At 39.7% G+C, this 27,967-nt stretch overlaps 1 protein-coding gene across 2 annotated transcripts; it reads left to right on the top strand.

Annotated features, from left to right (window-relative positions):
* PLG (plasminogen) lies at nt 1-27,967 on the top strand. Of its 2 annotated transcripts, none has more exons than XM_027796987.2 (19): nt 1-112; nt 4,226-4,361; nt 6,821-6,927; nt 11,388-11,502; nt 12,357-12,496; nt 13,379-13,496; nt 13,617-13,735; nt 15,040-15,202; nt 15,803-15,933; nt 16,686-16,851; nt 17,595-17,761; nt 18,674-18,822; nt 20,345-20,438; nt 21,980-22,100; nt 22,823-22,897; nt 23,259-23,399; nt 24,495-24,601; nt 25,502-25,647; nt 27,277-27,967. In XM_027796987.2, exons 1-19 carry the CDS (start codon nt 64-66, stop codon nt 27,436-27,438), a joined length of 2,406 nt encoding a protein of 801 aa, XP_027652788.1. In that variant the 5' UTR covers nt 1-63; the 3' UTR covers nt 27,439-27,967. The 2 variants fall into 2 exon arrangements, with proteins under 2 accessions (XP_027652788.1, XP_005230279.1); XM_005230222.4 differs by having other exon boundaries at nt 2-112; nt 13,376-13,496.

The raw sequence follows: 27,967 nt of genomic DNA, 5'->3' as shown, positions 1-27,967 counted from the left end.
GCAAGTCAATAAAACTTTGTGCACGGACACACACAACTTCCAGCACCTGCCAGCTGGGCCAAAATGGGGATTAGCAGAGCTGCCTTTCTCTTTCTTTTCTTGCTCAGCTCAGGTAAGAGTCCTTTGCCTTCCGCTTGCCTGGGTGACATGGGGATCAAGGGCTTGCAAGATCCATTTGATGAAGGTGGGACCCCGAATCCCTGTTTCATCATTTACCTGGATGATGATGGATTTGGGGCTTCCTGGCCAGAGAGTTGCCGTTGAACAACAACTGTGCTGTGAACAACCACAAGAGCTGTGATTGCTCCAGTGTTGTATTCGTTAAAGACACCAGAAGAGCAACAGCTTTGGGGAACAAATGGCTCCCGGCAAACATGCCCCATGGCCAGAAATGGAGGTGCCCTTGGAAATCATCCTGCCCAGGGCTTGCTACAAACACATGGCTGCCTCTGGTTTCAGCAGCCTTTTATCCAAGGGTTGTTTCTTTTTTTCTGTTACTGCCAAGTGTTGTGATCTTTATTTTGATTGTTTTGAAATTTGTAAATGCATTGCAAAAAATAAAATCACAAAAAAAAGGAAAAGTTGTTTTACACACTACAGTTTCAGTCTTTCATAGCCATAATCTTAACAGGAAAGTTTTCATACCATGTGATAGAGAGGCCAAAATCTGGTCAGTGTTAGTTTCTGCCGTATTTTTGGTGCTGCAAGACTATTTTTGTGGAAGATAGTACAAAATAATTTGTAACACACAGAACTGAGTAAGGCTCTTTACATATATCTTTTTGGATTCAGTAGATTGTAACTCTTACAGAATTTTCGAATAAATATTCTCTATCCTGAATACTTTAAACTTCAATGAACTAGGCAATTCATATGGCTGAGCTTCTTTCAGGCCTTCTGTATAACTACACAGCTTGTTGTGATTGCAGTTAAAAATGTAGCTATGAGTTTATCAACATATAAAAAAAACCCAATAAAATACAAAAGAATTTTACATACGTATTTTTAAAATATTAAAAGTTAACAGTTAGAAAAACATTTGGGTAGATTATAGCTAGAAATAGTAGACACATGCCTAAGCTTAAAAAATTATAGATATTATGTAATGTTAAGAATTATCATCTTAATTTAAATGCTAGTTGCTAAGTCATGTTGTTGCAGAATAACAGCCTCATTCAAATCAAATACATTTCTCAAATAAATAAGAATTTTATACAGGGGAGGAAATTACAGGATTTGGGGGGTTGTCTGCAATATTCTGCTTTTGTTTGCAAATCCTTTATCAAATGGCAGTAAATATTTGCATTTCTGAATAAGGCAGTAATGCATCTAACACTGAAAAATCCCATAGACATAGGAAAAATGGTAGCAAGAAAATGTACTGCATTTTTATCCAGTTTGCATATGTTTCTGTGGGTTTTTTTTCTTAAAGTATTATGCCCTGCCATGTAATTACAACAGAAAAGGGTGGAAAATATTTTCATAACCCAAACCAATTACGACCCTTTCAATATTTTAAAAATCAAATGCCATAATTATAATGACAATATTATTGCAAAGTGTCAAAATGGAAGAGAATAAACATCATATGGAATGAAGCTGTACCATAATAGGAATTCTTTACTTGTATTTCTTGTCCTTGTGGAGGGCATTTCAGCATCCCTATGATATTGTTTTAACCTAGTTTAATGTTTTCTTTCAAAACTTTTTTCTTCTTAATGTCATTTTTGTTTTGAAATAACTAGTGGAATCAGTGATTCCTGTGCCTGCCATGTGAAATTTTATGGTATCATTTTTCACTTTATCTTTTTTTTTTTAATCAACTGTCTTCTTCTTTCATGCATATTGTTTCATGCAACTGTCAACCCTTGGGGCCAAACTCCTCCCTAGTTTACATGTAGAAAAAAACTTGCAGTGACTTCTCTGGATTTGCAATGGTATGGGAGGAAGCATAATTTGGCATTTGTGCCTATTGTATCAGTTCCATCTTATAGCTGCAAAATTATCTTAGAGAAAATGAAGTTCAGTAAGGTCCTGCAGCTGGGGAGGAACAGCCCCCTGCACCAGTACAGGCTGGGGCTGACCTGCTGGAAGGCAGCTCTGTGCAGAAGGACCTGGGAGCCCTGGTGGACAGCAAGTTGCCCACGAGCCTGCAGTGTGCCCTGGTGTCCAAGGCCAGTGGGATCCTGGGGGGCATGAGGAGGAGTGTGACCGTCTTCACCTTGAGGAAGGTGATGCCCCTGCTCTGCTCTGCCCCAGTGAGGCCCCTTCTGGAGTGCTGTGTCCAGTTCTGGGCTGCCCAGTTCAAGAGAGACAAGGAACTACTGAAGAGGGTCCAGTGGAGGGCTGCAAAGATGATGAGGACATTGGAGCATCTCCCTTATGAGGAGAGGCTGAGAGAGCTGGGCCTTTTCAGCCTGGAGAAGGGAAGACTGAGAGAGGATCTTATCAATGTGTACAGATATCTTAAGGGCAGGTGTCAAGAGGACAAGAGGATGGGAACAGGCTCTTTTCAGTAGTACCTCGCAACAGGACACGGGGCAATAGGCATGAGCTGTAACACAGGACTTTCCATCTGACTATGAGGAAGATCTTCTTTACCTTAAGTGTGAGAGGGCACTGGAACAGGCTGCCCAGAGACGGTGTGGAGTCTCCTTCTCTGGAAACATTCAAAACCCACATGGACATGACTCTGTGGAACCTGCTGTAGATGAACCTGCTATAGCAGGGGGTTGGACTAGATGGTCTCCAGAGGTCCCCTTCAAACCCTGACCATTCTGTGATTCTGTATAATACTCAACTGCAGGCTGAGCTAGCACTCAGGTGAAGGAATTTGACTGTACCAGGAGGCATGTGAACCTGCCTCACATTTCAAAAGAGTGTTACTGAGGAAAGGGAGGAGTAGTTGACTTCCTCAGCCTTTAAGAGATTTCACTGAACATCTCTGTGGAGCCTCCCAGTCACAGGCTGAGGGTCTGACCTGCATGAGGCTGCTTTCAGTCCCTTCTGCTGGCACTGGGCTATGGCTGAGAAAGAGAAGGGTCAGCAAAAGCTGAAGAAAGAAGTCCCTCTCTTCAGCATGGCTGCCTTGCAAGAGAGGGAAGCCAGGGCCTGGTTCATTCCCTGTATGCCTTCAATCCAGCAACTGCGTAAGGCTGGGCACAAAAGTGGGGCACAGAGCAGGACTGAGATGTATCACCAAGACCATGGGCCGACTGTCTGTCTGGGGCTGAAACCATACAGAACAGGTAACTCCCAGAGCCAAACATTTGTCAGTAGAGATATATGCTTGTCTGATAAAGAAACTGTAAAAATCACAGGGCTCATGCAACTCTCTGACCCTGCAGCTGGAAGTTATGAAAGTCACAGCGCTGTGAACTGTAGCTAAGCATTGAGAGACTGCACAGCTGTAACGGAGAGAGAAAATACTGAATGGCAAAGTCCTTTACAAGAAGGATTGTACTTGAACATTTTGGAGTTTACTCTTAAACATAGCTGTACTTTTTAGTATCCTATGTTTTTCACATGCAGCTATAGCCCAGAGGTTGTTAGGGGAATTTATTCATCAGTTTCATGTCTTGTGCTAATTCACTGCAATGGAGGGCAACATACACTACCTTGATTATTTAAGTAAGTTCAATACAGAGTTATTACAAAAATGGTAAATTGGATATGAGCACAGTGATAAGCTCATGTCTTGTTTAAGGATGGCTTGTTTCTTGCAAGAGTAAGAGCACTGAAAAGAGGCAGCTATGGGGTGGCTGATAAAAGTGAAGTTGTTCCATGTGGGTAGATACCAGCAATGGACAAGCATTGTTTCACATCCTTCTTGAGTCCCATTTCTCCACTTTCCCCAAAATATGGGTGACCAGTATTTTCTTTCTGAAACACTCCTTTTTTCCTTTTTTTTGCTCCTTGGGTCATCTTCTCTGTTCCCATATTGTACACCCTAGGTTTGTGCTACCTGTTACGACTTTCAGAATGGTGCAAAGCGCTGTTCAAGCCACTTCTCTGTCCTGCCTTACATTGAGTTTTCGGTGATGCTGCCCTTTACCATACTAGGAAAGAAAGATTTACCCATATTTTGTCATCATTCATCCAATTATTCCAGAAATTAAATTAAATTATGATGCTACTCAACTAGGAGACAAAGAATTTAACATGAAAGCTTGAAATAAATCATATCAGTATTCATATTTTTACCTTTCCTTCTTTTTCCTTTTAGTGCAAGGAGACATACTAGACAGCTATGTGAGAACAGAGGGAGCTTGGCTACTCAACCCAAAGAAAGAAGTTTATAGGACTAATAGTAAAGAAGAATGTGCTGAGCGATGTGAAGCCGAAAGTAAATTTACTTGCAGGTAATTTCCACTGGTTCCCATATGTATCTTTCACTGCAGATGATGGAGCAGTCTGCCTTATTTATCAGCAGTCTGAACTTTTGAGGGATTTCTTAGGAGTATGTGTGTCTGAGATTTGCTGGAAAACCAAAAGATGCATGGAAACAAAATGCCTGGGATGAAGACAATAGAAACAGAGAAATTAAGCAAATTATGTTGAATTTGTATTAGAAAACTTCCTGATATCTTAATCCACAGCTTGGCACACTCTAGACCAACTTGACATGGTTTTATCAATGCTCTTGCACTCATTTTGCAAGAGTCATAATTAATTGTTTGGAAATTTAGGATAGCAATAATAGCATTGCTTATGTCCCTTGCATTACCTATTATCTTGCATATACATCCATTCTGAATTTTACTAGAATTTGGACTTAACATAACTTCTATTTACTTTGAGAAAGAGGTGGCCATCTAAACCTTACTTCCTACTTCCAGCCAAGCCCTCTCTCTGCATTTGCATTTAACCAGGCCCAGGGGGGCTAAAAAAACATGAAAGATGTCATCTAGTCTGTACCACTGGCCTTTGCCCAGGTTCCTGCCTCAGGGGAACCCATTGCTTTGAGCCTAAGGCTTCTGAGCCTCCTGCACCAAAGCTTCAGAGCCCATTGAGCTTCAGAAGTGCAGCAGGCAATGAGAGTAATGAGGAATGAGATCCATTATTGTGGTGGGATGCAGTCCTCACATACGAGTCAGGGAGGTTTTCTCTTCTAATCTTCTTGAGTTCTTGATCTATAGCTTCTGCATCATACCTTTTTGAACTCAGCAGACTGGCTGCGGGGCTGTTTCCACCATTTACTTCTCCATCAGGCTTTTATTCAAGGCAGGGGTACCCTGGCGTTGACTTTCTAAATGTGTTTTGTAACTTTGTGTTTTAAATCAGAAGGGAAAATGAGATTTATTTTACAGAGGTGTAACCCTGAAGGATGACAGGGATTTGCTGACTGAGAGTGTGGAGTACCACCCCATTCTTTTTGATCTGACTCCCCTCTCTGAAAACCACAACTAGAGGACAGAGCTTCAGTAGTACTTGGCTTAGCAGGGCAGGGAGGAAGGCAGAGGGCAGGTCTGTATATTCAGATTACCTGTTTACAGTTTGCAGAGGATTATTGTTCCCTTTTGAGGCATATTCTGACCCAGCATCGTTCCTTAGCCTCTGCCTCAGGTCTAGCCTACCATCACCTGGCACTAGAATAATATCAAGGCCTTTTGTCCTTGCCTCCCTAATCAATTATGTGAGACCGATTACAATCAATAAAGAAGAGATGCTATCTGGCAGGGAAGGGTCTGGGGGAGGAAAGGTAAACATTAGGCAGAGCTTTAAGACAAGGCCAGCACTACAGCACCCTCACATTAGTGCTCAGACCAATATGTTCATACCAATACTTCAGACTTGTTATTCCACTTTAGCAGTGTGTTGGACCATGCTCATTAGCTACATCCTTACTTATAAATTTAACATTATTGAGAGCTGGGCTTGGATCAGGGTGAACAGACCCCAGTGTAGTTTTGTCCCAGGACAACCAGCACCCCCCCAGACAAGTCATAGACATAGTTGCCAGCAGTAAGTCCAGATGTGATCCCTCTCCTTTGAGGAGAGGTTGTGTGGATTTACAGGTACAGGCACACAGACCATGCTAGTTGGTTGCAGGGCTACAGAATGGGCTTTGTCAGCATTTGCTTTCTTGGTATAGACGTGCTTACTGAATGCCATGTTGCTATTGCTGCTTTTTTTTTTTTTTTTTTTTTTTTTTTTGTTCAGAAAAGCCAATTGTAGAAATTACTTAGCCTGTCAGGAGTTTTCCTTAGATGCTGTTGCAAAGGTTACACCATCCACTCCAGTTTTGCAGACTTACAGCCTAAGCAATTGCTGAAAAGAGAAATGGCAGTGTTTTCCAAAGCACTTACATTGCTTCACGTATGATGACTCAGAACAGTTATTGCAAAATAATTTAAGGTTCTGCCTTGTTGTGTTTTACTTTTTCCTTGGTAACTGCTGAATTCTGTAGAATAACTTGCTCCTTGAACGACCGCTATTTTTTTTTAAATAAGGCGGATATATCCTCTTCAGTATGTTCTCTGGTGTCTCTGGCACATCATAAACCTCCTTTTTTATCCCTTGTCATAATTTGTTCATGTAGTTCCCTTCCAACCTAAGCTTGGTATGACAACTTAGGAGTCAAAGTTACCACTGAAAACGGGAGCTGCAATACTCAATGATTTGTGAAACATCACTCAATGTTAAATATCACTGAAGTGCAGTGTCTGCTAAAATTATAATTTTATGTATTTATTTGCATATATAAATAAATAAAATCTATATAAATATATATTCTGAATACTAGAAAAGGTGTTCAAGAAAATAATGCACATATTCAGCTATTATTTCTTATATTGCTCTCTCCTCTTAATTTCAACAGGGCCTTTTTATTCACGAGTAAAGACCAACAGTGTTTAACATTGGCTGAGAACACGAAAACAGCAGTGATATTCAGAAGAACAAATGCAGTACTTTATGAAAAAAGAAGTATGTCTATGTCTATGCCTTTTTAATATTATTTCACTGAGTTATGCTTTCCAGTGGGACTCACATAACCCTATTGACAATGTGGGCTAAGCCTTCACTGGGTCAGATGAAGTGAACAGGTCAGTCCTTACCTAACACCTGTTTTTCGCCACATTGCTCGTATAGTGGTACCATTTTTCCCCCTCAGATTAGTGCTCCAGCATCTTTCCTGCTCCCTAAATCCTAGGGTCCACAGGCAGAAAAGAGCACTGTTGCTCAGGGAATGCAGAAGATGCTGGGACTCATGGAGATGGTAAAGGACCCTTCCCTCCTCTCCTTTTGAACTAACCAATAACCTATGGCTGCATCTTCTCTATCTCTGCTGAGGGTTCTAGGGGGAACTACTTGTGTTGGCAATGGTTTCTGAGACAGACCTTTTCCCACAGAAAAACTGATGGAAACTACCAAATAATTTCATTTGTATCACCAAAGAAAATTCACAGTTTACTTGGCTGGGACTCAAATCAGTTTTATATTAGTTGCACATGTTGTCAGGAGTATTAGAGTGTTAATTGTGCTTAAGATTAAAATGATCTATTTTTGTAGTATTTTTATCTCGTTATATGATGCTTGTGCTCTTCAGTTAATGCATTTGGTGAAACTTTTATCCTAATTAATATTTTTATGGTACAACTAATTGACACGGTGAATTATTGTATTCTCCTTTTGTACATGCTTTGTTTCTGATCATTCTTGTCATAGGTGAGAATTGACTGAAGTGTATTTGATCTCCTTGCTGAAAATAGGAAGTTTGCCCTTAAGAAATGGCAAATATCCAGTTTTTAATCATATCTTTTAAAAATCTACCACCTTATGCCAGATACAGACAAACAATTGGGTTTTAAGACTATTTTTTGATTACATAATCAAGCATGGAACACTTGCTATATACAGGGAAGAAGGAATGTGTTTTATTTTTAATGTAACATAAGTTTCATTGTGTTGTTCTCTGATTTCAGTAATACACAAGGGAGAACTAATCTTACTGATCATTTAGACATAAGATAATGTGGTAAACTTTAAATAGAATTATTACTGTTCTGTGTTAGATGACTTCATGAACATTGCCTTTCACCATTTGCTGATTTGTAACTTTTAAAAAAATATTAATGCATTTAAAAATATTCAGAAACTGGAAACTATAGTATCTACCAATAAGTTGGTGTCCTTCAACAAAGAAAGGTGCATGAAAAGGAAAAATGAACCTGGTTCTCAGCTGCTGCAAATCATGCAGTGGTTTCAACCGGACAGTTTCTAATAAAATGTCAAGAATCACAATAACTAGACTGTAAATACCAATAAGCTCCAGAAAGCTGCATCCTTACTCCTCTGTTGATCTGCAAAGACTTGTAGGATAATATAATGCTATGTGTATAACACCTGCAAGAAGGTTTTATGTAGTAGTTCAATCGCTTTAGCTGGATTGCAGCTGAGTATGCAAATGAGATTTTGTTCAGACATTGTGGATATAAGAAAAATATTTTTTCACAGGGAGGGTGGGTAAGCATCAGACTACATTGAACAGAAAGGCTGCAGAGCCTCCACGCTTGCAGATATTGACTGGACAAAGCTCTAAGCAGTCTCAGCCAGCTCAGAAGCTGGCCATGCATTTTATGGGGATTTGGATCAAAGACCACTGAGGGCCCTTTTCAGTCTGATATTTTCTGAAGCCTATAGCCAGCTGCCTTTTTTTGTATATGTAACTGGTAGGTTATTTAATGTTCAGAATGTAAGATTTTTTTATTATATCCAGAAGCTGGTGGGAATTTCCCTGAATCATGATTAACTCATGCTAAGAAATCTTCTGTAGTTCCTATTAGAAAGAAAAACTGAACGGATCAATTGGCAAGTAATGAAATTTAAAGACCGATCAACTAACTTACATGTAAGCAATCCTTACTGACTTTGCTTCAGTACTGTGACCAGGGGCTAGGCTGTGATTCTGATTTATTTTTGAGCCATCCCTTAGATTTGCTGAGGTTAGAACCTTGATGTGAGTCCTGCAATATTCAGTGAGGATTTGTTACTGCATCCTTCTAAGGCTTTTGAGGTCACAGCCATGGATTTTAGTTTCTTGAAAAACAGAACCCCATCAGGAAAGGTGTGAAAAACTGTAGTTCTACCTAATAGGAATGTCAAAAAATTGTGTATCTACCTACAGAAAACAAAAGACGGACCTAGGTGTCATGAATATCAAACCTGCACCCTGTTGTGTATGTCTCAGATAATTTCTCTGTTGCTCAGCTCTTCATTTGCAGAGAGTCTCAAATAATTACATGCCCATTCTAATGATAACATCCGATTAATCTATTGTTACAGAACAGAGTGGAAAATGTAGCTTTTACCTAAGCAGATCACACCACTTTCCTCAGCAGCTGCTGCTGTCCTGATACTACAAGGAAATTCCTTTCACATGTCCAGATGCTTTTGCAATACTATCACTGAAAGCAACGTTAATTTTTTCAGTTGAAGCAATTACTTGATGAGAGCTAATTGCTCTTTATCACTGCATTCAAAGAAAACTATGACAATTCATATAAAATTCAGTTTTTAAAATTATTTTTTTAATGGTACGTGCTATAAAAGAGAAAGTTACCCTTCCCTGACTTACAGAAAAAGTAATAAGAAATTAAGCTAGCATTTGGGAATTTTTATCCATGTAGTTGTTTGTAAATAGTTAACCCAAGGAACATGGGTTGAGTTTGGGGATCAAAGTTAGTTATGTGTCGTCAGACAGAAAAAAGCCTAAAGGTTATATAAACGGTCAAAAGTTTATGCAAACAAAAAGAGTCAGTGCTTGAGTGATTCAATGTTCAGTTACTGAGGTATTTAATGTTAATTTATTGCAAAATTGTTTGAGGATCCAAATGGCTTCCAGCTAAAGTTTCTAGAGTAAACTCGCCCACATATACATACATCGAAATAAAGATGTGCTTAAAGGTACATCTATAAATCCAGATCTAAACTGCCTATCATCCCACAGAAGAGCTGGACTTTATTTCAGATGCAAATACTAGTTTCTTTCATTTTGACAAGACAGACCTGTGTAAAATGGTATTATTACTCCAGATTTATGTTAATTTCCCACTTGTATGTCAGCTTTGGCATAAATTTGATGCTGAGAAAAGCTGATGCAAAACTGCACCTCCACGAATACCTGATTTGGACACACCTTAAAGACGCTGAGACAAGCCAGGTCACAACCTAAAGGACGGATTGCTTCATTGCAGCTAGGAAGAAGGAACTGGTTGATGAAATATGCCCTGTGCATAGAGAAGTGTTAAATGAGTTTTCTGCTTAGTTTTCCAAGCCAGAGGAGACGTTACTTGACAGTGACTGTCCCTAAACTGCAGATATAGAAACTCTGAGGGAATGTGCCAAGATCAGAATTCCTTTGGCCTTGCCTTGGCAGAGTCACACCTTGTAAACCTGCTGTTCTCTCACAATCAAAACTCTTTGCTAGGAAAGGCGTTTCTTCAGTCCTCCCAGGAAAATGTTAGAGGTTGCAATGGGGAGATGGTTGCTCCCTCCTCCTGGGAAAAAAAATACAACATTGAGCTTTCAATTCTTACTTAATTTGAGGATTAATAATCTGGAACAATGTAATGTTTTTAAGCTTACCAATACAAACCCCAGGTTTATCCAACATTAAAATTTCCCTCAACTTATATAAAGACAAGATTTCATTGCTAATTCTTTCACTCTTTTTTTTTTTTTTTTTTATAAAGGTACTACTAAGTTCCAAAATCTAAAAGCATAAAACCATATTTAATATGTACCCTCAAACCACTATCCATTTTATCTTGGACAGCAGAGAGTCATTGTTTTAGCATACCATGAATTATTTAAATCTCATTCATCATGTGGTGAATGTCAATAAAACAATGTAATCCACATTGATATGAATTGAAAAATAATTGCTTATTTAAAGTTGTAAAATGCTATGTGTACACATCTATGATTCTGTCCTGTTATCTTCTTCAGCTGAATTCAGGTGGCTTTCTTTTAAAGTTTGATTTCAATTACTGTCCATAACTTTAATAACATCATAGGAGGCAATGAAAAAAAGAATGTGTTTCTATTTTGTTAAAGTGCATATTTAAATTTTAAAAGCATGTTTTATTACTTAAATCTACAATAGCATGTTCTCAAAAGAACCAGGTTGTTACACTTTTGTCTCCAGAATTCTGGTTTTTGGAAATTGTTGGCTTTCACATAGATTTTTTAATGCTAATTAATTCAACTTAGATGTCAGATAACTAGTAGGTTTTTGCAACATGAGCTGTCTATTTTTGATGGCATAAGAAAGTTGAAATATGTCCAAATGTATTTAAATATATTAGCATGAAAAAGAATTTTGTATATGCTAAAATCTAATGGATATGTCATGATACTGATTAATTAAGCACATGTCATTTCAGTTTATCTTCTAGAATGCAAGGAGGGAAAAGGAGTCAATTACAGAGGAACAGAAGCCAAAACTCAGAAAGGTGTGCCATGCCAGAAGTGGGCTGATACTGTCCCACATAAACCAAAGTAAGGCCTTTTCATATATGTTTATAAGGTTTTGTGAAATTTTTCTAAGCCATTTATACATGCTAAGTAGACATAACCAATTTGCTTGGTGTTCAACATCTTCTTATAAAATATTTTTTTACAGTTATCTAGAATAAGGCAATTCTCTAATCTGCCTTGTTACTCAGAGACCTGCAATTGAAGGGTCTTTTATTGAAATTATTGAAATCAATACAGACATTATCAATATTGGCAGTTGCATTTGATTGAGCAATTAATTACATGAGCAAGCTAGACAGGAAAGCACTTGGTTCTGCTGAAATACAAATTTTCCATTAATCTCACCAGGGCAAGAACTTCTCTTAGATAAAGGTATGACATGTGGCAGATGAGATAGACGTACATTGCTTTATCAGTGAATCCACAATTAACAGGGCAGTATTTCTTGTATTTAATGAAAAACACCCAAGTGAGTTTATTTAGTAACCTCCTATTGAGAAGGCATAGCACTCAGGTTACAGAGAACTTGCACATTTCAGCAAGTGTCTTTTCATTACATCTCCCAGGGAATACGTCCCAGGGGAGAATTTTCTCTACATGCTACGTGGTACCTTGGCTGAGCAAAAATTACTTGAAACTATACAGCTGGAGTAAATGCAAGTATTAAAGACATGACTGGCCTTAGAGGTACCATATTTCCTGAAGTCTATAGCTATGGCACTTCTAACACTTCAGCAATGTCACAGTAGCAATTAGAAGACTTCTGAACACCACCTACAAAATGCTCTTTAGATAAAGATTTAATTTGTAGAGTTCTCAGCTCAACAGCTGGGACACTCTCCTTATTCTCTAACCGCGTTTAAACTCTGTTCCAGTTACACACCTGAAAAATATCCCAATGTGGGACTGGAGGAGAACTACTGCAGAAATCCTGATGGGGATGAACGTGGACCCTGGTGTTACACAACAGATCCTGCTACCAGATTTGATTACTGTAACATCCCAGAGTGTGAAGGTCAGGATATATATACTGATTTCTTTCCCTTTTTGGAAGATGTGTTCAAGAATGTGAAATTATTCAGATACTTAAATTTTTAATTGAGTATTTGTTCCAGACTTGAGTTTAGTTCAGCCTGAAACTTTCCAATTAAATTTTCAGCACCAACAAGGAAGATATCAGAAAACCCCCCAAAACAGCTATACAAAGTCTTTTTTTTTCCCTAGATAAAAAGAATGATACATGAGTGTATTCACATATGATAAGCCTGGAATTGAACTAAATGACAGTTGCCAGTGCAAAACTCAATATAACATGACAGCAGCAAGGCACAGATTTTCAAGTATAGCTTAGTAGTTTTAATTTAGCTTTTAAAAAAAACGCAGTCCATAAAGTTGGTTTTTTTTAAATCGAATACCATCATAGAATGGTTTGGGTTGGAAGGGACCTTAAAGATCATCTAGTTCCATCCCCCATGCCATGGGCAGGGACATCTTCAAGTGGGCCAGGTTGCTTAAAGCCCCATCCAACCTGGCCTTGGACACTTCCAGGGATGGGGCATCCACAGCTTCTCCGGGCAACCTGTTCCAGTGCTTCATCACCCTCACAGTAAAGAATTTCTTCCTAATATATCATCTAAATTTATCTTCTTTCAGTTTAAAGCTATTACCCCTTGTCCTATTATATACTATATAATGTAATCAACTATAAATGTAACCAACCATTGAAGTCACCTTGCTAAGAAAAATAAGCTTTTGCTTCACCAAAAAAAGACTGTCCTTCAGCCTTGTGCTCTGATCAGGCTCTTGAGTTTCATGTGAGATGACTATGAGTGTTTACAGACCAGTTCTTCAGGGACTTTCTGTCTCTTGTTCTCATTCTGCCTTACTCCTACAGTAGAGTGTATGCACTGCAGTGGAGAAAACTACCACGGAGTAGTTGCAACAACAACATCTGGGCTTGAGTGCCAGCGCTGGGACTCCCAGCAACCTCACTCTCATGGATACCTCCCAGAAAAGTGAGTCAGACTCTGTGATGGGTGGTTTGTTGCCAACAATGGCCTGAAGACCATCCTGCCCCAGACAGGGTAACCATTACAGATTAGTGACATCTTTTAAAAATTATTTTTCCTGTTCAGTTTTCCAGAGAAGGATCTGAAGATGAATTATTGCCGTAATCCTGATGGTGAACCTCGGCCGTGGTGTTTCACTACCAGTCTGACTAAACGCTGGGAATACTGTGACATTCCTCGTTGCAGTGAGTCTGACTTCTAGACCTCTAGATGTTGCAGCACTAGCAAACTAGTAGGCTACAACAAGGCTTTTACCATCCCATACCAGGTTAACTTAAATAAGTAGTTCCCATGCCTTGCCCCAGCACAGCCACCGATCCCCCACAAGGTTTCAAAAGTTCATCTACTGTCTGTGCTGTTTCTTCATACTCTTCAGGCCAGTCCACCCTGCTTCTTGCCTCTGCTGCATCCTTCATTGTCTCACCTACATCCAGGGCAGGCGGGCGGGCGGGCAGGCAGGCTGGCATACTCTCTCTCTCTCCTCCCTCTGCTTCCCCCAGGCCTCTCATCATTAGCTGCTCCTTTTCCATACCTCTTAGAGCTATTTAACTACTTAACAGAACCAGCCACAGCTGCACCTTATCCACATCAGCCAACCCACCACCCCTGAAGGAAGCCCACAGCTGTATACTATCAACGTTAATTAACCTGCCTTCATTCCTCTATAATTCCTCTACATCTAGACAGCTTCTATTCAGAGTGATGCAAGGAGCTAGAACAAACAGAAGAGGCCTCAAAGATAAAAGAAAGAATAAAAGACTGCTGTAATGTATCTCAAAGAAAAAAACAAACAAACTAGACATGTCTGTCATAGGCATTTCTAATGGTTTTGCCTGGAGCACACGTCCATTCCTTGATGTGGTTTTCCATGACTAGGCCTTTCAGTGGTTATGATGTTTCTTCTGATGTTCCTCTTTTGATGTCAGAAAGTTCCACTCCTCTTGAAAATCTTTTGGCTTTTGTTTTGCTCTTCCAATTTGATTTTCCACCTTTTCAATTTCCTTTTCCCCAAAAAGCCTGTCCTTGCCACAATACTTCTCCTTGAGGCTTCTCACATCTCACCCTTGCTATCTCTAACTCTCACCAGTTAGAGTACATCTCTTTTATATCTGCCCCTATGTCCGTACCTATCACTGATGGGCCTGCTACTTTCACCCCAGTGAAAGTATTGCCAATTGCTCCCTTTCCAGCTTTGTTCTGATGGGGCTGCTAGCGCTCAGTTGTGTTGTACCCTGGCTGCTCTAAAGGGGCAGACGCAAATGTCCTTCTGGCAGCCTGACTGCTTGTGAAGATGTTGAAAAGGAAGAAAGTGAAGTTATTTTTAGATATTTTCTCTACTTTTGGACTTTCCAAACATTTTGATATTTAAATCTTACCTGCAAAGAAAGCTAAAAAGCCTGCTTAATTATAAAGTTCAAAGGGGTTTTGGTATTGCTTTTTACTATGTCTAGAAGGCACTGCTTAATTTCAGTTCCTTTTCCTGTAACAGCAACACCCCCACCAGCTCCTGCACCGGGGCGTCAGTGTCTGTCAGGAAGAGGAGAAGACTATCAAGGCACAATATCTGTTACTGAATCAGGAAACACCTGTCAGCACTGGAGTTCCCAATCTCCTCACAGACATGCTCGCACTCCTGAAAACTATCCTTGCAAGTAAGTGAAACCTTTCCATTGTTCAGTGTCCATGAGAAGTACCAAGGCACAGAACGACTTTGTTTTTCTTCAACTGTATTGCAAAGTTCTTCATTTACACTAGCATTCATCACCTGTCGGATTCCAACTTTTCAATCTTTTTGCACATTTCTTTTTATACACTTCTTTGGTTTTGGATGCTAGTGTCTCTTCTGACTTTCAAGCTCTGCTTAATTGAATTTTTCCCTCTCCAGTTCATCATTTTCCATATTGTTGCTCAGGTGAAGCAATGTGGAGTAAGAAAGTTACAATTATAATATATGCTTGGGGCTAGATTCTTTCACCCTATGTTTCTGCTGTGCTGCTCTTGGCCTCATAGTACTACATGAAATACAATCTCTTAGTACATTGATCAGTTTAGCAGGTGTCTGGTGTAGCACATCCAAACCACCAGCACATTGCAATTATTCATCTAGTAAATGGCATCAGTAAATGACAGCAGCATTTACCCACCAGTAAATACAATAGTAAATGAGCCAGCAAGGTACATCCTCCTGTTGTTCGTATAACCTTTACTAGCTTTCCATGAGAAGCTTTTCTTAGCTAAGTTTTCTGTTTCAGGAACCTAGAGGAAAACTACTGTAGAAATCCTGATGGTGAGAAGATGCCATGGTGTTACACCACCAACAAAACCGCTCGGTGGGAATACTGCACCATCCCCTCCTGTGATGGGTCAAAGCCAGAGGCCCCTGGTAAGAAGAAAAGGAGACATCTGAAGTGAAGGGTCTCATCTTGATGTATTTTGAAAAATCTTGGGTGACTCTGCTTAGTTGTATTGTTGCTGTCACTCTAAGTATTGCTATGTATCAGTTCAACTCCTGACACTGGTGTGGAACCCAGGCTGGTATGTTCAGTCTGGTGCACAAGTGAAGTAGGTTTTAAGTGACCTGCTGACGCAGATCAGGAAAAATTACAGTAACAGGGGTCTCTTCCTTTTGCCAAGTCATGGTTCTCTCCACCTCTATATTTTTAAATGACCCATGGAAAAGTTAATTAGCCTTACATGCCAGCTCCTGAAAAAATGAATCCAAAGCAAAACCTAAGACAATTTAAGAGTACTGAACCAAGATCCCATAAAAAGCAATCAAAAGAAAATTGTCCTTACACAAGGCAGTCTTGTTCCACACAGGTACCACAGACATTCCCCTACCCTGCAGAAGTTTCGGTCCGTATGTGAACTATTTGGATCATTAGCTAAAATAAACCCCCATGCATGACAGTAACATTGATATACAAGTGCTTTTAATCTAGCGTATCATGAAATTTTTACAAACATTTTTAGGAATCTTCCATTTGATCTACAGTCTGAGAAGGGTTCTGTTACAGAGAGAGTGCTGTGGTGATCACTGAAATACTTTGGCTTGTTTTCTGTTGGCTTTCTATTCTCATGTATAAATATCAAAGTATTAAGATGCAAGGGACTGGTTTCTGTTATTCACTACAGCTGTTGATGTGCCTGAGCAGGCTCAAATTTCTGAGGACTGCTATCAAGGCAATGGCGTGACTTACCGTGGCACAGCTTCTTTCACTCTCACGGGGAAGAAATGTCAAGCCTGGAGCTCGATGTCACCGCACCGACACAATAAAACAGCAGACCAGTACCCAAATGCGTATGTGTATTTCCCATTGCCACATTTCATTGGACAATGACCAGCCATGAACTCGTTTTGATTTGCTCCATCTTTACACAACAACAATTTTAAAACTGGGAAGGGAGTGTACTTGATGAAAATAATCGCTTATTTTTCTTCTTCTTTGTTAATGTGGAATCGTTTTCTATTAACGTCATCCTGAAAAAAACCACAGTTGTCACTATTATGCTTTAGACTAATTAACTGTGTGTTTCTATATTGCTTCTAAAGAAATTAAGAGTTACCATAAATTTTCCCTTATACTGAAATGAACTGTTTCTGTACATGAACTTCTTCATGAGTTAAAGTCTCTGTTTCCTAGTCTGCAGTTCACTAGAGCTTTGAGGAAGGGATGGGTTGTTTTCTTATTCTTAATATTTAATACTTACTTATTCAAAAATGCAAAAATCTCTATCTTCTTAAAAGCTATTAATGCATTTGATAAATTAAAAGGGCTTCAATATACTTATGTGCATTTACTTATCTGGATTTGTAAACAGTGTTCTACTATAAGCATTGATCAGTGAATAAGTATTTGGCATGTTTAAATATTCTGCATATGTTTCTTGATTTCTTTATGCTGGAAAAAGGATTTCTGTCACATACTGTACATGATAAATGATATATGCTAACTCTGTAGCAGACCTGCTTTCTAAAATGTTCTTTCAAATTCTCCTCAGATCACTGGCATAGATGGGTACATAATATGCTTATATTTGTAGGGACCTGAGGCAGAATTATTGCAGAAACCCAGACGCTGATAGCCGTCCATGGTGCTACACCACCGACCCCAGTGTGAGATGGGAGTATTGCAACCTGAAGAGGTGTGATAGTCGGGTACCAGTGACTTTACCAAAACCTCCTCAAACAACACTGGAACCAAATCCTGGTGAGAATACTTTCCACTTCCCCCAGAACTGCTTACAACCAGCAAGCTGATTTTTTATGGAAATGTCATCAATAATTTAAAAAGGATGACATACAGGAAACTCCAGATAATTACAGAATTTAACACAATACTGTATCCACTCTCTTCATTTTCTGAACTTTCTTGTAGAATTTTATAGCAGGGTTTCTGTATTTGATTTTAGATTAATATCATGTCTTTTATCTACTACATCTGGCAATACTGGAAACACAAGCAAACAGATGGCTAGTAGTCTTCACACTCCTGTGGGAGGGCTACTAACAATGAAAGTGGATACAGACATGATGGCATTTTGCTGGAAGCTGCTCCAAAAAAAGTACTTTCCTGGACTCCATTTCCCACCAGAGGACAGCTAGCTTTTTTAACTCAATTCAGATGCAACTGTGTTATGCAGTAGATGGTATAGAGGGCTGCAGCTTTCTTTTTTTCTTTTTTCTTTTTTTCTTTTTTTGCTATGACATGTTCTTCTGATTGGAAGGCTAACAGTTTTGGCTGAACATGTATTACTGCTTTTTACCTATTCTAAAGTGTGGCATTGGACAGATATCTGTATCTGTAAGGAAAAGACTTTATGAATGCATGGTCTTTGTGCTACTGGTTTCTGGAGTCTCGAGGGGTCAACTTAATCTAAGCTTCTTTGTTTTATTACTTTCCTGATCATGAATAACATGTTTAAAATGCAAGGAAACTAAAATGTGACTGTTAGCCATCATTGACACTACACTGTCCTTCTTCCCTTGTATGAACATTATGTAGGATGTGTAAGTCCTAGTAGTATTTTCTCAAATTTATTTTTCCTTCACCACCATCAAGTATGGATGAGACCAAATAGCTCACAGCTAACAATCATTTCCTTTTCCTCTTTTTTCACAGACTGCATTAACGGTAATGGTAAAGACTACCGTGGCACAGTAGCAAAAACTGCAAGAGGCAGAACTTGTCAAGCGTGGAGTTCTCAGAAACCTCATAGTCATGACTATTTCACTCCCATGACTCATCCAGAAGCAGGCTTGGATAAAAATGTAAGCAGCTGTTCATCTAATACTTGCTGTTGTTGACCTTTACGCATCTTCTTCATGGTCCCTCAGCAAGCATTTCATGCCAGGTCTTTGTAAATTAATTTATTTTCTTCATTTCAACCCAAGAACCTTATTGTGCTAATTCTTATTGACATGAGCAGTCTGTATTTCTGTGGGACACACAGATGCCCAGAAGCTCTGCTCTATACTTCTGCGGCATAAACAAGGGGCTTTGGGTGGGCACTTGCTTCTCCTCACTACTGAGGACTAACTGGAGGTGGTCTGTGGGCAGCATCTCTACCTCCTCTGCCAGAAGGAGTGCCTGGGGTCATAGGTTTTAGCAGTAACAGTGGCAGCTGAAATGGGAAAGGATCCAATGTTCAGTGCAGGTTCCTTGAGATATATAGCTGATGGATTGATGTATATTGATATATATCCTTGAGATATATAGCCCCCACCCCCTATTAATTCCCCCTCCAGCCCTCCAACTTCTGCCACAGACCATCACACAAGGTTATATATGCATCTGACCCATCCTGTAAGTCATTCTCCATCTCTAACTTTCATCTCCCTGGTCCTAACACAGGTACTCATCACTGCTTCCCTAGACTTGTAACACCCCATACACAATACTTGCCTGGTTTGTGACAAGCTGTGTATGTGATATAAAGAGCTTGTTTGATGTTGCTAGCTTGAACTATTTTTTCTCCAGGTACATGATTTTAGAGCTTGCTTTAATCAATCTTCTGATGACATCACATACCCTGTATTGAATTCCAGCTCATATTGGGGAAACTCCCTCTGAAAAGCTACATGACATAATTTTTTTTGGTTCTTGCATTTGACAGGGACTCTTGAGGAAGGGAAGCATATGTTTTCTCCTTTTTCCTAAGACACGGGATATATTCCAGAGTAGGGAAGAAACTAGAAAAATATCTGGTAGCATGCAGTTGTGTGAGGTATCTGTGCTGAGCAGAGATCAGTCAGTATGGCCAGCAAGACCTAGAAAGTGATCCAGCTAACCAAGCACCCCGTGTCAGGATGAACACTGCATCCCTGCCCCCGGGAATCGTAGGCATCACCAAGTAGTGCAAAAGCAGCTTACACAATATCCACTTGCCCTGGAGTCATGAGACACGCAACCAGAATGGGTGTGAAAGGACCTCAGGGCTGACCCTACTGCTCCTACTAACTGCAGTAGAAGCAGGAGTAGACAGTTTAGGGCTTTTGAAAAGCCCATCCTAGATCAACATCTCTTACTTTTTGAGAACTCAGAGGTCCAAGCTTGATAATGAAGCTCACTGGCTGAAAACAGTGGAAGAGGTTTCATTTTTGTTATTTTTTTCTAAACTCAGGAGCAAATAGAAAAAAGAAACAAATTTTGACTAAAGGAGCTGGAAATCACTCATCAGAAAGGACACAGAAAGAAAATTTCCCAAATTTAATTTGATTTTATTTTGAAGCATGCATTGGTAGGCATTTTTGTGCCCTGGTTAATAGCTGGTGTCTTTATACTTTGTTACAGTACTGCAGGAATCCTGATGGAGATGTGAATGGACCTTGGTGCTACACAACAGACCCAAGAAAAGCCTGGGAGTACTGTGACATTCCCAAGTGCCGTAATTATTCCTTTAAAGACTAGTGTCTCCCTTTCCTGTAACCTTCTATGACAACTGGAGGACATCGAGTGATTAATCTGAAAGACTGATCTAAGACAGTACAATAGCTTTAGACTGGAAATTAAGATTGTGGGGAAGTGATGCTCAAAAACCCTGCCTGAAGTCTTAAGAATGGAGCTTATTCCTTGGAAGTGCAAACCCAGCACGAGGTGTACCTGGAGCCCACTGAAGCTCAAGGGTGGTTTTGCCATGTGTTTCAAAACAGGGCTGTTCCTGCAGATATTTGCTCTGCTCCTGTCTGGTCACCTGGCATAACCACATGTGTGGCCTAGCTGAACAAGGGATGCTCTTATCCTAGCAAAATTTTTGCACCCCCTTCTCATGCAGTTCTGGTTCTGTCCTGGATGTAAAGCAGATTTTTACTCCTCTGATATTATACCGTATCAGATGTCTGAAAAGTGGACCTGGCCCTAAATATTTGACCAAATGCGCTTGTCTTTGTTACTAGTAATCAAGCCATTGAGTACTCTGAGCTGGTGCAACGAAGTGTACAATGATAAAATCTTACATTTTGGTTTCAAGTCCTTTCATGTCTATCAACAACAAAAGCTATGCCAGGAGGCAAGGTAGTTCCTACTCAAAAGAAGGATGACTTTCTTGCGGCCCTACCCTCTCAACTGTGAGCAGCAGAGAATGTGCTCTGATCAAAACCCCAAAATGGAGCAAATACAAAAGAGAAAAATGTTCTATAACATGCACATACTGTAAGTGTAAAAATACTACTGCACTAAAAGTGTTGGTCTAGGACTCTTAGGGGGGAAAATGGCATTTTCACATGGTTATTGTATTAAATTTCAAGAACCAATTTTTTAAAAAAAATAATACTTTCTTTGTTCAGATGTTCACCTAAAGAACAGAGAGAATGTGGCTTTTGCCTTTAATTTCACTAGTTAGCTCCTTTTGCTGACAACAAATCTAAGTTCTGTGTTGATAAGAGTCAGTTTCCCACGGCTAAATAAGAACTGCCCTTTTTTAACAACTCAGAAGTACCAAAAGACTCCAAGATAAGAGTGGACAAAATATTGTTACATAGAGGCAGTGGTTGAATTCCATGTGCTGTATCACCAAGATCAGTTTGAAAACAGTTGCCAGTGCAGTTTTGCATTGCTGGCATCTGTAAGAGTACATTTAAAGATGTTGAGAAAATTATTTTTTTTCTTTTTCTCTGTTTCCTTCTCCTTCCTGCTCCAGTTGTTGTTTGGTTTTGGTGGGTTTTTTTCCTATGTGACTGTAAATATATGTGTAATTTGCCGACCACTGAGAAGTTTATGTGAAAAAAAATTGCCAGGCATTTCTAAGCATTCCAGATTAAGGTAACCTAACAAAGTACATGTGGTGCATAGTATAGAATTGCCTGCAGAGAGTCAAAAGCTGAAGTGATAAATGTAACAGGTTCACCTTCTAGTTTTCTGAGTGCATAGTGAATATATAACAAATACGCTAAAGTTCCTTATAGTAGTTGTTTTTTTCTTATTCTGTAGCTCCTGCTCAGTATGAGTGTGGAAAATCCAAGTTTAGACCAAAGCTGTGTGCTCAAAGGATTGTTGCTGGATGTATTTCACATCCACACTCCTGGCCCTGGCAAATCAGTCTCCGAACAAGGTATGGCCATTCCCCATTACATTAAACTTCACATGCAAGGGACATTTGTCTCTCATAGGATGTTATAATATGTGGTTGCAGCATTCTAAATTTGATTTTAACTTAAAAATAGCTCAAGGCTATACATTATATGTGCTAATCTTAAAGATGGCCATTTAGACAACCAAGAGTGCTCTGTTTTATGATAAATACCTATAAATACAACCATTGATTTCAAGAACACTTTCACTAAAAGGCAGAATGTCTTCAAATTTCTCACAATATTCTATGGTAGAATCAGCATCCTGTGAGCAGAAGCAACAGTTTGAAGTATGGCTAGTACAGATCTTGATCGATCCTTCCATGTAAATGTTTGATCCTATTGGCAAAGTTATTAGCAAAACTAGGAATCAAGGCCAGTTGCAAAGCTTTCAGTGATTTGTGTTAGATAAAAGCCAGAATCTCTACAACGGTATACATGACTGCATGTAAGGTTTTCCAGTAATAAAAATACTGGTTAAGAATGAAGATCTAGATGTTGTCATACAAGGCCTTATAAGAATGTCCACAAAACACTACGTCATTGTAAGAAATACTGTTCAAGGAAAGTTAAATGTTGATTCTTAATGAAAATGTGGCACAATGTCTTCAGTTTATAAAGATGTACATGTTAGAGAGATCACCTAATTATCTGCTGTAGAATTAACTTCCCCACCTTTTTATGCCTTTCTGCTCTATTACAGTTACGGCCTACATTTCTGTGGAGGAACTCTGATAGACCCTCAGTGGGTTCTTACTGCTGCTCACTGCTTAGAAAAGTAAGTATCTGTTATAGCCTGTGCCAGCATTTTCTTATACTAGATTGAAAATAGGAGAATCAAAATGTATCCTATAACCAACATGAGCTGTATCTCAATTCAGCTTGCAAACAGTTGAGAATTGAACCATCTGTTCATCATTCATTAGAGCAGAGTTTCATCCGAAGAAACAAAGAGTGACAGTGATAACTTTTGCCAACTTGATTTCACGTGCCATAATAAGGGATTAAGAAATCAAGTTTACACCAAAGCTGTCTGTATTTTTATGACTTTGACAGAACAAGGTGCCCAGTAATGTCATTAGTAGTCCATGTCCCGAGTGTGTGTTCATCAGCTCACCATGTTCAATCATTTCCAATAGGTCCTCACGGCCATCTGCATACAAAGTGTACCTTGGATTACACAGAGAAAGAGCATCAGAGGCATCAGTGCAAAAACGAGATGTTGAGAAACTGTTCAAGGAGCCACACAGGGCAGACATTGCTCTGCTAAAACTGAGAAGGTACCCTTGCACTTGAAGCATTCCTTCATTTTGATGGGACAAGTTGAGTAAAGAGTGGTTGCTGGTGTCATGGATATGTGTGTTTCTCTACACACAATATTCAATCAGTCATTTAAGACACTCTCTTCCCTTTCTGCAGAAGCTCCAGTGGAAACCAAGGTGATTCAGCTGCAGGGCTTCAGAAACAGAAAGGGCTGCCTTGGGAGGGGAGGAAGGCTAGGAACACTGACCCAGGTTGGCAGTGCACTAGGTGCCAGCTCCTGGGAGGCAAGGCAGTGGCAGCAGAGTAGGAGGACATAATGCCTAGAGAAGATTTCAGTCTGTGTTTCTACATGCCTCTACCTTGATAAGGTAATGAGGATTGAAAGCAGCCGTATTAGCATGATGTCACCTCATACTGTTTTCATGTTGTGGTGGGAAGATTTCTTCTAGCAGGTCTGTCCAGTATACGTGTTTGATGCAATACCCAGCACAGCCCTTCTTGCATCTGTTTCCACTCATCTGAAACTCTTACCAAGGCACTGTACAACTAAAAAGGAATACATTCGTACAGCTGCAAGCAGATGGAAACATACAGTGCTTGTGCTTTGATTTCTGTGGCTGCAATGCAGGTCCAAAACAGATGCAGGGTCAGCACAACTAATGTGTGTTTGGAATTGAACCTAGCCTTAGCTGCACTCAAAGGCAAGTCAGATTGACTTGTGTTCTGCTGTGTGCTAAGTGTCCAGTTTGAAAATGATTTAAAAATAGTCAGACTGGATGCAGACAGAGCAAGCTAACCCTATGTGTTAAAAGCCATTAATTCATACCCCAAAGTAGCCTTGTAATTAGGTTTTGTGGCCTATACATCAACCTAAGTTAAAGCATTCTCCTGGATTTATTGTAGTAATTTTAGTATTCAAAAGCCTCTAACTTTTCCTTTTTGTGTACCACATTCTGAGGGTTTAGAGCCTGAAATAAAAGTGGGTTTGCACATTAGGAAAAACCCTTATCTGAATGTCACACTGTATAATCTTTTTAGAAACATGAAGGTGATACCAGGGATAAATGTCCTAATGATTGTTCCTGTACAAGTCTCTTGTTTGTTTCTTTCAGCCCAGCAATCATTAACAATCATGTAATCCCCATCTGTTTGCCAAAAGAAAATGCTGTGTTAGGAGGAAGAGAGGAGTGCTATGTGACCGGCTGGGGGGACACAAAAGGTGAGACAGCATTAACACATCTGAAAGTTCTGTGTTTGGAAATTGATATATACTTTATCCAAAGAGTATTCTCTTTGTGCCAAAAACACCCTGCACAAGCTTGCATGCATACCTATTTCATCAAAATTCATCAGGTACTGCCATTCTTTTCACTGTTTCCATCTGATTTAGATTCTCCTAAATCACTCAGAGCCATGTAAACTGAACCCCTCTAAACCAATACTAAAAGAGGAGAATCAGACTTAAGGAGCTTCTAACTCTTACATCCCAGTCCATTCCGCTTTTCCCCAGACTGGGCTTTCACAGAGTCAGAAGGAAAGTTTTTCTACATTTAGGCCATTTCTTAATCACGTGAAGGTGATTTGCTCATTCTCTTGAATTTTGGGTTTTTTTTTTTTCTCCCAACCAACTTGGTTCACATCTGATACAAATATAAACATAATTCTCATTTTCAAAACTTCCCACTCTGTCTTGGTTGAGAAGAACATCAGTACCTTCTCTGCCTCCTTGCTTCTGCCCATCATACCATTTTAAACTGTTTACTTTCTACCTCCTTTCTTCCACAAAGAAAACTCAGATACAGAGAAATAAAATGGCTTAGGAATGACTCCCACAAATACCATTGGATACTGGGTCCATATGGATGTACTGTGGAAGCAGGAATGCAATCAGTGCAGCATGTATTTGATAGTTATTAGAGAGCGAGAAGTACCATAATACTGATAATGCTTACTGATTTTGGTATCACTTCATATTATGCATGGGAAGTATATGCATAGTGCATAAACCCTATGTTTATTTTACTGTTTATCCATATCTCAATATTTGTTTTGTGGAGATGTTCATCTACCTTTGTCATTTATTCTGGTTTGGTTTTTTTCATTATTATTATTTGCAAAGGAACCGGTGGTGATGGCCTCTTAAAGGAAACTGGCTTCCCCGTAATCGAGAATAAAATATGCAACCGCCCTGAATTTTTGAACGGTAGAGTCAAAAAACATGAGCTCTGTGCTGGGAATATTCATGGTGGCACAGATAGCTGCCAGGTAAGAAAGTCTGTGAGCATTAAGAGTTGGTTGTAAGCATATTCAAATCAAACAGCGCTTTGCTTTCTGGGCTTTAGAGGCTCAAAATTAGCCTTGGGATGTTCCTACACCACATGGCATGTGAGCTGAAAAATGCACATGGATTCTGCTCTTCCCTTGCTCCCTTGCCTGCTACTAGGAAGTAGGGCAGGTAATTTTTCAGATAAGCCTGTACTACAGAGTGAATGGTAATACACGGCTGCCCAAGCCAGGTGTGTGGAAGCCAACTTAGAATAACTAACAGTCTGATATTTTTTCTCAGACCACTTTGCTTTCCTTGGCTACACTAGCTCCAATGTTCAATCTACCTCAGTTAAAATGACACATCTCAGATAGCAGTCAAGGAACAATGGCAGAGCCTGCCATGCAGGCACAGCAAGGGCCAAAGGAATTACTAATTTCCAAGTGTCAGTACCTGTGAAAATCATACAAGGTGAGGCAAAATGCATGCTGGACTTCCCGTTTGCCGAAAAGGAAGAATATGGTTGGCAATAGGTCATCTCACAAATGTGGTACAAAGGCTTTTTCCAGAAGTCTACGTTTTGAAATTGAGTTCTTCAGTTTCTTTAAATCTTAGAATCACAGAATCATTGAATCATTTAGGTTGGAAAAGACCTTTAAGGTCATCATGCCCAGCAATTAGCCTAGGACTGCCAAGGCCACCACTAAACCATGTCCCTGAGCACTGCACCTACATGATTTTTGGACATTCCCAGGGATGGTGATTCCACCATCTCCCTGGCAGCCTGTTACAATGATTGACCACCCCTTCAGGGAAGAAATTTTTCCTAATATCCAATCTAAACCTCCCCTGGTGTAACTTAAGTCCATTTACTCTTCTCCTATCATTTGTTATCTGGGAGAAGGGACCAACCCCCACCTGTCTACAACCTCCTTTCAGGTAGTTGTAGAGAGCAGTAAGGTCCCCCTGAGCCTCCTTTTCTCCAGGTTAAACAACCCCAGTTCCCTCAGCTGCTCCTCATCAGACTTGTGCTCTGACGCTTGTGCTTTCAAATATGTGAAAGGGCCTAGAAAAGCTTAACATACTGAACCAAGACAGAAACTTTCCTCCCTGAAAAGCTAGAGGTAACTGTAAAGAGATGTGAAAACAACAGACTGCCTGCCCTAGCCAGGAGGTCAATGCCATTGCCAACACAGTGTGGGTAATTCTCTGCACTAGCACTGTCACAGGCAAGCAGGTCACTGAGGGGTGTGCATTTTGTCTGAACACATGCATTCACTTGATCTTGGGTCATCTAGTAACAACAGGAAGCCATGAAGACCACAGAGAAGAGACTGAGGGCGGAGGCGCAGTTTAAGTTACTAAGGGCAACCAGATTCCTTCTCACCAAATCCCCTTACTCCAAAGATAGATGTAATACCTGGGTGACGGGAAGAGATGATTTTACAGAAATGTTCAACAACATGCATAAAGAACTCTTTTCTGGATAGAGCTCCAGTTTTCTTACAACCTGTGCAGCCCTCACATGCGAGAGGTGCTTCTGTTTCAGTGCCTCCTGTGAAAAGGCTACTCTTGCACATGTGGCTGTCCTGTCCATGAAGGAATAATTCTGTTCATTCTCTGTTTAGGGGGACAGTGGAGGACCTCTAGTCTGTCTGGACCAAGATAGATTTGTCCAACATGGAGTCACCTCTTGGGGCCTTGGCTGTGCCCAACCCATGAAACCTGGTGTTTACGTTCGAGTTTCTAATTATATTCCTTGGATTGAGAGTATAATGGAAAACAACTGATCCTGGGTATGAACTGCCCTCTCCTGGAAAGCAGTATACATGTTAGAAATACAAGATTCCAGGCACAATATTAAAGCTACAATCATTCTTAAGAACATAAAATAAATATACGTTCATTCATTTTAAATTGATATAAATTAACAATTATTGCCAAGAAATCCAGCTGATGATATGTTACCCTCTTTATATATGTTCTGTGGGTTGTTATGTTTGACAATAGACTAACCTATGAAATACATGTCAAAAATCTCAACCCCAACTGTAACTGGACATCTGCATTTCAATCTTTTATTAGGCTCAACAATTACTTTTTCTTCTAAGGCTGACTTTTGCAAGATGCTGTGCTTCCAACAAATGAAGAAAGTGGAATAATTCTCATTTTCTATGAGTCGTCTGAGCCTTTTACCAATTTAATGATACAAACCAAAGACAAACCTCACTGTACATGTCTTACATACAAGTGAACTTTTATTAGATATATTCTATAGCATTAAATACACAGGATTGAAAAAACAAAGAAGCAAACACA

Source organism: Falco peregrinus, chromosome 7, assembly GCF_023634155.1.
Source record: "Falco peregrinus isolate bFalPer1 chromosome 7, bFalPer1.pri, whole genome shotgun sequence".
Taxonomy (NCBI): Eukaryota; Metazoa; Chordata; class Aves; order Falconiformes; family Falconidae; genus Falco; species Falco peregrinus.
Note: the sequence above shows the minus strand (reverse complement) of the source record. Positions and strands in the feature narration are given on the sequence as shown.

Excerpts from the sequence above, each read along its gene's own strand:
- PLG (XM_005230222.4), top strand. The coding sequence starts at position 64 with ATGGGGATTAGCAGAGCTGCCTTTCTCTTTCTTTTCTTGCTCAGCTCA. Across the intron at positions 113-4,225 it reads TCTTTTCTTGCTCAGCTCAG|TGCAAGGAGACATACTAGAC; the intron begins GTAAGAGTCCTT and ends TTTTCCTTTTAG. Across the intron at positions 6,928-11,387 it reads AGTACTTTATGAAAAAAGAA|TTTATCTTCTAGAATGCAAG; the intron begins GTATGTCTATGT and ends ATGTCATTTCAG.